General features: G+C 38.4%; 1 protein-coding gene across 3 annotated transcripts in view; it reads right to left on the bottom strand.

The window, feature by feature from the left end:
* Positions 1–12,384, bottom strand: part of LOC106095307 (TWiK family of potassium channels protein 9) — a 175,790-nt gene that overhangs the window by 88,622 nt on the left and 74,784 nt on the right. The window contains exon 1 of one of the 3 annotated variants that reach the window (XM_059367879.1): positions 9,146–9,470. The exons of the other annotated variants lie outside the window; for them this stretch is intronic. Within the exon in view, the coding sequence (XP_059223862.1) occupies positions 9,146–9,349 (204 nt within the window). The 5' untranslated portion in view covers positions 9,350–9,470. Of the gene's footprint in view, positions 1–9,145; positions 9,471–12,384 lie in introns of those variants that run through there. 3 annotated transcript variants of the gene reach the window in all.

Below are 12,384 nucleotides of genomic sequence, written 5' to 3'. Positions count from 1 at the left end.
TTTCTTATGACTCTCAATAGTACTGGTGAATTTAGTAGAAATCGATTTAGGTAAACCTGATTTAGGTATAGCTGTCATATATGTATATCGCCAAATTTTCACCCCAAGAGCTACTGCAAGCGCATTGTTTGACCATTCTTGCCAAAATTTTGTAAAAATTACAAAATTTGGCGATATACATATATGACAGCTATACCTAAATCAGGTTTACCTAAATCGATTTCTACTAAATTCACCAGTACTATTGAGAATCATAAGAAAATCCTTCCTGCAAAATTTCGACAGAATCGGATAATAAATGATCACTTTTTTGGTTCAGAATTGGATATAGGTCCCACATTGTACTTGTAGGGTAGGTGTAGGGTATTATACAGTCGGCACCGCCCGACTTTTGTCCTTCCTTACTGTTTTTTTTTCTAATTTGGGCCATTTGTCGAAAATTTTCTTATTATCATACTTTCAATTTGGAATGTAATGAGGGACACCATTACGAAAATCAAATATCATTTGTTATTCGTTTTGCTCTATTTAGCTTCCTTTGTACTTGGAAATCTGTTGCAATACCATGAAAAAATATATTCGACCCAAGAGCGGTCGACCAATAAACTACCACATCGTACATAAATAAAACTATCAATTCTCGTTATTATCCTCATGAGGACATTTTGTCCAATGGAAACCATTTGTAACACTCAGCTAACACTTCATTTTTATACCCTCCACCATAAGATGGGGGGTATACTAATTTCGTCATTCTGTTTGTAACTACTCGAAATATTCGTCTAAGACCCCATAAAGTATATATATTCTTGATCGTCGTGAAATTTTATGTCGATCTAGCCATGTCCGTCCGTCCGTCCGTCCGTCTGTCCGTCCGTCCGTCCGTCCGTCCGTCCGTCCGTCTGTCTGTCGAAAGCACGCTAACTTCCGAAGGAGTAAAGCTAGCCGCTTGAAATTTTGCACAAATACTTCTTATTAGTGTAGGTCGGTTGGTATTGTAAATGGGCCATATCGGTCTATGTTTTGATATAGCTGCCATATAAACCGATCTTGGGTCTTGACTTCTTGAGCCTCTAGAGTGCGCAATTCTTATCCGATTGGAATGAATTTTTGCACGACGTGTTTTGTTATGATATCCAACAACTGCGCCAAGTATAGTTCAAATCGGTCCATAACCTGATATAGCTGCCATATAAACCGATCTTGGGTCTTGACTTCTTGAGCCTCTAGCGTGCGCAATTCTTACCCGATCAGAATGAAATTTTGCACGTCGTGTGTTGTTATTATATCCAACAACTGTGCTAAGTATGGTTCAAATCGATCCATAACCTGATATAGCTGCCATATAAACCGATCTTGGGTCTTGACTTCTTGAGCCTCTAGCGTGCGCAATTCTTATCCGATAGGAATGAAATTTTGCACGACATGTTTGGTTATGCTATCCAACAACTGTGCCAAGTATGGTTCAAATCAGTTCATAACCTGATATAGCTGCCATATAAACCGATCTTGGGTCTTGACTTCTTGAGCCTCTAGCGTGCACAATTCTTATCCGATCAGAATGAAATTGTGCACGACATGTTTTGTTATGATATCCAACAACTGTGCCAAGTATGGTTCAATTCGGCCCATAACCTGATATAGCTGCCATATAAACCGATCTTGGGTCTTGACTTCTTGACCCTCTAGAGGGCGCAATTCTTATCCGAATGGAATGGAATTTCGCACGACGTGTTTTGTTATGATACCCAACAACTGTGCCAAGTATGGTTTTAATCGGTTTATAACCTGATATAGCTGCCATATAAACCGATCTTGGGTCTTGACTTCTTGAGCCTCTAGAGGGCACAATTCTTATCCGATTTGAATGAATTTTTGCACGAAGTATTTCGTTATGATATGCAACAACTGTCCCAAGTATGGTTGAAATCGGTCGATAACATGATATAGCTGTCATATAAACAGATCTGGGGATTTGACTTCTTGAGCTTTTAGAGGGCGCAATTCCTATCCGATTTGGCTGAAGTTTTGCATGACGTGTTTTATTTTTACTTTCAACAACTGTGTCAAATAAGGTTCAAATCGGTTCATAACCTGATATAGCTGCCATATAAACCGATCTGGGATCTTGACTTCTTGACCCCTAGAGGTCGCAATTATTATCCGATATGCCTGAAATTTTGTACGACGGATTCTCTCATGACCATCAACAAACGTGTTTATAATGGTCTGAATCGTTCTGAAGCCCGATACAGATCCCATATAAATCGTTCTCTCTATTTTACTTCGTGAGCCCCAATGGACGCAATTCTTATACGAATTGGCTGAAATTTTACACAGGTCTCCAACATATAATTTAATTGTGGTCCGAACCGGACCATATCTTGATATCGTTTTAATAGCAGAGCAACTCTTTTCTTATATCCTTTTTTGCCTAAGAAGAGATGCCGGGAAAAGAACTCGACAAATGCGATCCATGGTGGAGGGTATATAAGATTCGGCCCGGCCGAACTTTGCACGCTTTTACTTGTTGGAATTACATTCAAGAAGACAACATTTGCATTTTTATATCAAATTTATGCTGCATTTATAAACGATCCCACGCTCCCACAGTCCCTCCCTAACTCACAACTCCTAACATACGCACAAGTTACGAAGGTTTTACTGCCACTCTGGGATCCTATGCTGTAACAGATGATGATGGCAAACATGTGTTGTCATTCCCAAGGAAATATTAATTCAATATTCCGTATGCAGCTGTAATGACAGCATACAAAGGAAACGGAAACATATTTGGCTGCTTCCCTCGATCTCTAATGTGCATATTGAAGATAGTTTTTGGATTGCAGAATTTTCCAATGTAGTTTTTCTTTGGGGAAATTGTTATGAGCGAGTGCTTTAAATAACTTGTAAAGTATTTAAATTTTATGAATTCATATTCTCATTTATTTTAAGATACCAATTTTTAATAATGCCATATCTGACCCCATTTACATATCATTTCTCATTGCCAGATATTCACATGAATATCACGTTCACCTGTCTTTTACAGCTCATGTGTCAAGCTTTCATTTTGGCATTGTTGATAATGTTGCTGTTGTTCTAGTGCTTTTCCAGTTGCATGTTAATTCTCCACTTTTAAATCACCATGTGTTTGGCTTCGGGGGTTTATTAATAATCACAACATGACCTGAATTAAATTTCTTGATTTAAATTGTTTGTTAACGCAAATGCTTAAAAATGTAGGGGCATATGGAAACGGATGTCGCTACATGCACAACATTATAACAATGAAAATTAATTGATAAACACGAAAGCGCTTAAAAGCCTACATGAAGAGGCGGAAGGGTAATATGACCACCTGTGGGTTTGACTTAGGTTTTGGCGAACATTGCTAACATCACAGAATGTAAAAGTTGCAAAATTTTCGTTATCCCTTAGAGAATGAAACACAACTTTGTGTATGGCCTGGGATTAATATTTCATATAGTCTGATTAAATGACAGATGATTAGGGGGTGGTAAATATTAAACCTACGATTTTCCAAATATCTCATATCCACAAGCAGAGATCCTTTACTCCTTAGTATTGGTTCACTTTTCTGCTAGTGAACTATTCATATTGTATTGCCTTTTTGTGATTTACGTGCCAACAGTTTTTGGTCATTAGGTGCACGTAACTGACGAATGTTTCCGTTTTTTAGTCTTTCCTCCATTTCCTTTAGTACCATGGTGGCCAACTCTAACGCCTTTGAGATATGGGTATTTTCTTTAATAGAAACCCATAACCATTATCCACATATGAAAGTGCATGGAGTGTTAATACACTGCAATGGTGTTGGAAGTTTGTGTTGGTAATGGAGTTTCAAAGACGTGTGTGAGTTGCTATTGCTTTGTGTGATTCTCGGTAGCCACTTGGCATCGTTAGCCATTAATTTTAAATGAATTTACAGAGAATACGGAAAAACAAAACTCCAAGCATGGGTGGGAACAAATTTAAAAAATCGATGTGAAAACGTTTACTGGCAACATTGAGGACATTGAGAAATTATGCTATTCCGTTTGCTGAGAAAAAGAACATGTGCTTCACTTAGGCAAACTCCATATATGCGGAAGTTTGTTTTGTTATTTTATGTTGAATGTGAATTGTCAATATATTTTAAACATTGTGGAGCAAGGCAAGTGTTATACCCTTGAAGGTAATACATTTGTTTGGGACTCAGGGAATTTATTAAATTTTTTCTGTATTCAAATTCACAAAGACAATTGAAACAAAATTTCAAATAAATTTATATACCTACCACCATAGGATGTGGGTATACTAACTTCGTCATTTTGTTTGTAACACCTTGAAATATATATCGGATTCGTGGATAGTCAGCAAATAATTCCTATTTGGGTGGCGTTGTTGGGGTGGGCTGGCCCCATAGACACTTTTCCCGAATATTGATATCAGATTCGTGCTTTATCTTTGATCTTTGATTTGATTTGAGCCCCATATTGCTATGATCGTAAATTTGTCCCCTAGAGGGGATGCTTTTGGGGAGAGGCGGCCCCCCAAACACTTGGTCCCATATTTGGGTATCCGATTCGTATTCTACATTCAAATACCTTTTATTTAAGCCCCATATTCCCATGGTCAGTAAATAAGTCCTGTTTGGGAGGTGTTTTGGGGAAGGGGTGGACCCCCAGAAACGTGGTCCCACATTTGGATATTAGATTCGTATTCTACTCGCAAATACCTTTCATTTGACTCCCATATTGCCATGGTCGGTAAATATGTCCGATTTAGGAGTGTTTGGGGGTTGGGGTGGTCCCCCTAGCACTTGGTTCGACAATTGGATATCACATACGTTTTCTTATCCTAAATACCTTTCATTTGAGTCCCATATTGTCGTGATTGGTCAAAATATATGTTTGGTAGGTTTTAGGGTGGGGCAGCCCCCCTAGGTACCCCATCCGAAATTTGGATACTGAATTTTTATTTTTAGGGTACTATATGAGAGCACACAAAATTTCGCTTTTTCGCGGTTTCTGAAAATTAGGGTAAGGGGGAGGGTCCGCCCAATTAGGGTAAGGGGGAGGGTTCACCACGGGGTCAATATACACCATCTGTGAAAATTTCAAGAAAATCGGTTCAGCCGTTTCCGAGTCTATAAGGAACACACAAACATACAAACAAACAAACACAAATTGATTTTTATATATAAGAAGATTAGCATCCCGGTGGTCCGCTTCGCTGCTCCCGTTTATGACACCCCCTTTTTATACCCACCACCATAGAATAGGGGGTATATGCATTAGTCATTCCATTTGCAACACATCGAAATGTTAATTGACCCCACAAAGAATATACATTTCGGATCGTCATAAAATTCTAAGACGATTTAACGATGGCCGTGTGTCTGTCCGTCCGTCTGTTGTAATTACTCTACAGCCCTCAAAAAAGAGATATTGACCTAAAATTTGGCACAGATAAGTCTTTTTGATGCACGCTAGTTAAATTCTTGAACGTGCCAAATCGGACCATATTTGGATATCGCTGTTATATAGACCTATCTGCCGGTAAAGGGTCGAATGCCCATAAATGCTTTATTTCTTGTTCTATTTCTCTGAAATTTGAAACAGTGAGTAGTTTAAGTCCTCTCAACATAGCACCCAAACATGGTTCAGATCGGACTATATTTAGATATAGCTGCCATATAGACTGATCTGCCGGTAAAGGGACTGGCTCATAAAAGCTTTATTTGTTATCTGACTTCGCTGAAATTTGAAACAGTGGGTTATTTTAAGACTCCCGACATCTGACCTAAATATGTATTAGATCGGTCTATATTTAGATATAGCTGCTTTATAGACCGATCTCCTGATAAAGGATCTGAATCCCATAAAAGCTTTATTTTTTATCCGATTTCGCTGTTAGGGTTAGGCGTCCTAGTATCTGACTTTAATATGGTTCAATTCAGACTACCGATATGCCGATAAAGGGTCTGAAGCCCATAAAAACTCTATTTAAAATCCGATTTCGCTGAAATTTGAAACAGTAAGCTATTTTAAGCCTCATATCATATGACCTAAATATGGTTCAAATCGGACTATATTTAGATATAGCTGCCATATAGACCGATCTCCCGATAAAGGGTCTGAAGCCCATAAGAACTCTATTTATAATCCGATTTCGCTGAAATTTGAAACAGTAAGCTATTTTAAGCCTCCTGTCATCTGATTTAAATATGGTTCAAACGGAACTATATTTAGATATAGCTGCCATATAGACCGATTTGATTTCGCTGAAATTTGAATCAGTAAGTAGTTTTAGGCCAACCGCCATCTGACTCAAATATGGTAAAGATAGGACTGTATTTAGATATAGCTCTCATATAGACCGATATGCCGGTTAAGGGTCTGAAGCTCGTAAGAGCTTTATTTATTACCCGATTTTGTTGAAATGTGAAATACAAAATTCAACAGTGACTTATATTTATTAGACCACCGAACCGAATTTGGGTGCATAAGTTATCCAATTTTCACCGGATTGTGGCGAAAGGGGGTTTACTATATACCCGAGGCGGTGGTTATCCAAAGTTCGGACCGGCCGAACTTAATACACTTTTACTTGTTTCTTTTCATCCTCATTCTTTTGAAGTAGATGTCTTTTAAGTCCAATTTTAAAATTCTGTCTCTATACATCCGCTCTGTACAAAGTTCACCCATTTCGTTCCTTTTTGGTACCCCTTTTTATACCCACCACCGAAGGATGGGGGTATATTCATTTTGTCATTCCGTTTGCAACACATCGAAATATCCATTTCCGACCCTATAAAGTATATATATATTCTTGATCAGCGTAAAAATCTAAGACGATCTAGACATGTCCGTCCGTCTGTCTGTTGAAATCACGCTACAGTCCACAAAAATAGAGAAATTGAGCTGGAACTTTGCACAAATTCTTTTTTTATCCATAAGCAGGTTAAGTTCGAAGATGGGATAGTTTGGACTATATCTTGATATAGCCCCCATATAGACCGATCCGCCGATTTAGGGTCATAGGCCAATAAAAGCCATATTTATTATCCGATTTTGCTGAAATTTGGGACAGTGAATTGCGTTAGGCCCATCGACATCCTTCGTCAATTTGGATATAGCTGCCATATTGACCGATCCGCCGATTTAGGGTCTTAGGCCCATAAAAGCCACATTTATTATGAGATTTTGCTGCAATTTGGGACAGTGAGTTATGTTAGGCCTTTCGACATTCTTCGTCAATTTGGCTCAGATCGGTCCAAATTTGGATATAGCCGCCATATAGATCGATCTCTCGGTTTTGGGGCCATAAAAAGCGCATTTATTGTCCGATGTTGCCGAAATTTAGGACAGAGAGTTAAGTTAAGCCCCTCCACATATTTCTGCAGTTTGGTCTAGATCGATGAAGATTTGCATATAGCTGCCATATAGACCGATATCTCAATTTAAAGTATTGACCCAAAAAAAGGGGCATTTATAATCATATGACATAAGGTAAGCAATTTTCAGCTGATTTTGATGAAAGGTGGTTTACATATGTACCCGAGGTGGTGGGTATCCAAAGTTCGGCCCAGCCGAACTAAACGCCTTTTTACTTGTTCAACATTGTTTTTACCAAACCTTATTTTTTCGAAACGCTCTTTAATTTGAGCCCAAGAACATTATTGTAGCCCTTTCCATTGGCGCTGGACAAATATGTACCATTTCGTACTTCTTAGTACCTAAACGTACTGATATCACCAAATCCAGCCTTGTCCCGTGTCTATGATCCAAGACCAACATTCAAGCAAAATTTCTTGATTCTAGCTTTAGTCGTTTGGGCTGGGCAAAGAACAGTCAGTAATCAGTCAGTCGCGTAACTCTTTTATATATATATATATAGATTTGTACGATGATTTCTACTATGACCTCAAACGTCTAAACCGAGTTTGGCCCTTTCGTGCTTTTACGAAAGGCTTAGTGGTTCCCAGAATATCAGCACTTTCATTCCTTTCATTGTGGCCAAATGAAGCGGATCCTACTATGAGATAAGTCAATATTGTTGTTGTGCCTTCGTATTGTATATGGGATGTAACGGTCCTTGACAAGCTCCCTTAGGTGACCAAGTTCGTTCCGGTTAATGGACCCTTTCGCTTTGAAATGTGTATGCGTGAATGTTTATACATGCAATGAAATTTGGATATTTGCCCAGAGTCTGGTTTTTACATATAGACTCATACCCATATAAATTTAATATTTTGAGGTGTTCGACCAAAAAAAGGGACTCATCTTTTATCCCATAGAGGAAATTATAAAAATTAATAAAATATGAATTTCTTTTTATCTGTCTCTTTTTATGATGTTTCCCCCTTACCCCAACAAGACAACGTGTTGCAAGCCAACGACTACATGAATTCTACCATGCGAAAATGGCCCTATTAGAACATCAAAACGGGTGATGATAATACTGTTGATGATGGTGTTGATGATTTTGATGAATTCCAAATGCTGCCTGTCTGCATTCCAGCCGATGAAAATCCCAAAAGACGTAATTCCCTAATTTTAATATGGGGAATGTGTGTTGAATGATATGCACACGCATATTGGCTATAAACCACAAAACGCAACGCTCCATATACGCTACATGCCCCTTTCATGGATAGACCGACAAGATTAGCAGCAGCTATGTCTATGGCAACAACAATGCCAACTTAGCCCATAAAGCTAAAAGTTTATGGGAACTTGGAACATCTAACATTATTTTTGTGCAATAAACTATTTTTAACAAAAAAAAATTAACTAATCCCTGCTCCCATGCACCCCTTCAATATGGTCGAGATATGGATCCAGCAGTAATAAACCAAGGAAAAAAAAAACACAATTCATTGAAATTTATTAATAGTTTTAATACAATTTCTAGTCTCTTCTTTTTGTTTTTTTGATTCCATACCAAAAATATCTCTTACACCCATATGAGATTAAAAATCAACGCTGGATAGACAAGACGACCCAGCGTTCCATAAAATATGAATTTTAATTTATTATTCCCCCCAGGCATGTGGAAAAGAGGACAGCAAGTGCTGGGGGACGACTATTCTATCTTAAGAAATTAGACAAACAAAAAAATATTTTCCATCACTTACCAAACCGCCTACACCACAATAGAGGGATAATGACACTAACAGTCCGATATGATTTAAGGTTGCTTTCCATTTGAGTGATTTCCAGCAACCGTTTTGACACAGGCCGCCATCCTTGCGTTCTGCACTCTCCACCCGCACATCTAAATGCTTCAGTTTTTGCAGGAGCTCTGTATTGGCCTCATCGGCCGAATCGAACTCCACCATAGCTTTTTTTGACTTCGCCAATTTGGAATGTGGGTTTTCACTTTGGAATAATTTTTGCTTTTTTACACTTTTGTTTTTTTTTTATTTTTTACACTTTTTCTCTAGATTTGTTGGTTTACTTTTTGTTTTGAGTTTAAAATGGATTTTCTTTGTAGCTGTGGTATTTAGAATGATATGTTAATTAAATTTTTTGTTTTTATTTTAAATTAGTTTCAGTTTTATTGTGGGCAGTGACATGAAATTACTGTCACAATTTCTACAGAAATCATTAAAAATAATTTTTAGTTTTGCTCTTCACTTTGTGCACCCAATTAAAAATATTTTAAAATAATGACTTTTTGCGTTTTTATTTTTGCGAAGAAGATAATTTTCTCTTAGGTTGTGGTTTGTTTGGCAGTATGTTGAAAAAGAAACATTATTCCTAAGTTTTAATGAATAATGGACTTCTGAGGCTTAATTTAAAGTCAAAGAATTTGTTAAGCTAACAGTATTGTGAACCGTTGAGTGGAGCGGCTTGCGAACCGTTGTGTGGAGCGGACGTTTTGTTATTTCGCTCCGCAAGAATTTTGTATACCATCGACCATAGGATGGGGGTATACTAATTCGTCATTCTGTTTGTATCTTCTCGAAATATTCGTCTCAGACCCCATAAAGTATAGATATTCTTGATCGTTATGACATTTTAAGTCGAACTAGCCATGTCCGCCCGTCTGTCTGTCGAAAGCACGCAAACTTTCTAAGGAATAAAGCTAGCCGCTTGAAATTTTCCACAAATAATTCTTATCAGTGTAGGTCGGTTAGGATTGTAAATGGGCCACGTTTTGATATAGCTGTCATATAAACCGATCTGGGATCTTGACTTCTTGAGCCGCTAGAGGGCGCAATTCTTATCCGATTTGGCTAAAATTGTGCACGACGTGTTTTGTTATGACTTCCAACAACTGTATTAAGAATGGTTCAAATCGGTCCATAAACTGATATAGCTGCCATATAACCGATCTGGGATCTTGACTTCTTGAGCCACTAGATGGCGCAATTATTATCCGATTTAGCTGAAATTTTGCATGAGGTGTTTTGTTATAACTTTCAATAACTGGGCTAAAAATAGTTCCAATCAGTCCATAACCTGATGTAGCTGCCATATAAACCGATCTGGGATCTGGTCCTGACTTCTTGAGCCTCTACAAGGAGAAATTCCTATCCGATTTGGCAGAAATATTGCATGACGTATTTTGTTATGATTTCCAACAACTGTATTGCATAAATACTTCTTATCAGTGTAGGTCGGTTGGGATTGTAAATGTGCTATATCGGTCCACGTTTAGATATAGCTGCCATATAAACCGATTTGGGATCTTGACTTCTTGAGCCGCTAGAGGGCGCAATTCTTATCCGATTTGGCTGAAAGTTTGCATGAGGTGTTTTGTTATAACTTTCAATAACTGTGCAAAGAATAGTTCAAATTGGTTCATAACCTGATATAGCTGCCATATAAACCGATCTGGGGTCTTGACTTCTTGCGCCACTAGAGGGCGCAATTATTATCCGATTTAGCTGAAAGTTTGCATTAGGTGTTTTGTTATAACTTTCAATAACTGTACAAAGAAAAGTTTAAATCGGTCCATAATCTGATATAGCTGCCATATAACCAGTTATGGGATCTTGACTTCTTGAGCCTCTAAAGGGTGCAAGTATTATCCGATTTGGCTGAAATTTTGTACATCGGCTTCTTTCATGAGAACATGACATACGTGTCGAATATGGCATGAATCGGTCTATAGCCTAATACAGCTCCCCTATAAACCGATCTCCCTATTTTATTTCTTCAGCCCCTTAAGTGCGCAATTCTTACTAGATTTGGCTGAAATTTTACTCAATGACTTCTACTATGGTCTCCAATATTCAGTTCAATTATGGTCCGAAATGAACCACAACTTGATATTGTTCTAATAAAATAGCAATTATTTTCTTTTATCCATTTTTTGTCTAAAAAGAGATATCGTGGCAAGAGCTCGACAAATGCTGTCCATGGTGGAGGGTATATTAGATTCGGCCCGGCCGAACTTAACACGCTTTTACTTGTATTAGGTCATTATTTTAGGGAGAAATATTTAAGTGACTCAAGTATAGCTACGATAGTGTTATCCACTAGGCGGTTGATGATCTGCGTCTGTTTCCAGTGAAGCGGCAGATCTAGAGCCCGGGAGACCCAAGGCCATAACATGTTGTCTGCTACTGAAACTCCGACGGGTGAAGCGGCTGCTCAAGGTTCCACTAGCGGATTGACGGTCAGCTTTTGACGAAGACACCTGGTTCAGGTCTTAAGGACAAGGCCGAACCTATTCCTTCTTCGCATACTGTCAGCATATTCTAGTACCAGCATATGCTGACACAAGTTAGGTTGCAGCCATAGCATTTATAATCTAATATATGGGGCCAACACCTTGGTACGAAAAGCATCCCCATACAATTGACACATAAACCTGCATGTTATTTCGGGTTCGTTGTGAAATGCGGATTATTTTCTATTTAGGAGGTCTTCTCAACATTCATCGCATGCAAAGAACGTTTCACCATTTTTTATGGAGGCCACCGTAGCGCAGAGGTTAGCATGTCCGCCTATGACACTAAACGCCTGGGTTCCAATCCTGGCGAGAACATCAGAAAAAATTTTCAGCGATGGTTATCCCCTCCTAATAGTGGCATTGAGCTTAAACTTGAATCGGACTTCACTCATTGAGAAGTTTGCCCATGATCCTTAATGTTCCTGGGAAAATTTGCATTGGCAATGGTGGCAACATTTGTGAGGTACTATGTCATGTTAAAACTTCTTCTCAAAGAGGTGTCGCATTCGAGCGCGCCGTTTGGACTCGGGTATAAAAAGGAGATTCGTTTTCATTGAGCTACAGACATGAATTTGTTTCATTTCGTACACACAGTGGCCGTTAAATTCATCAGATTTCAAAACGATGCTATTGGGCCATTTTGGAGAGGAAGGTAAAGACTAAACAAGTAAATGTAAAACAAGTAAAAAG

Source organism: Stomoxys calcitrans, chromosome 4, assembly GCF_963082655.1.
Source record: "Stomoxys calcitrans chromosome 4, idStoCalc2.1, whole genome shotgun sequence".
Taxonomy (NCBI): domain Eukaryota; kingdom Metazoa; phylum Arthropoda; class Insecta; order Diptera; family Muscidae; genus Stomoxys; species Stomoxys calcitrans.
The sequence above is the reverse complement of the archived record's forward strand: the minus strand, read 5'-3'. Positions and strand labels throughout refer to the sequence as shown.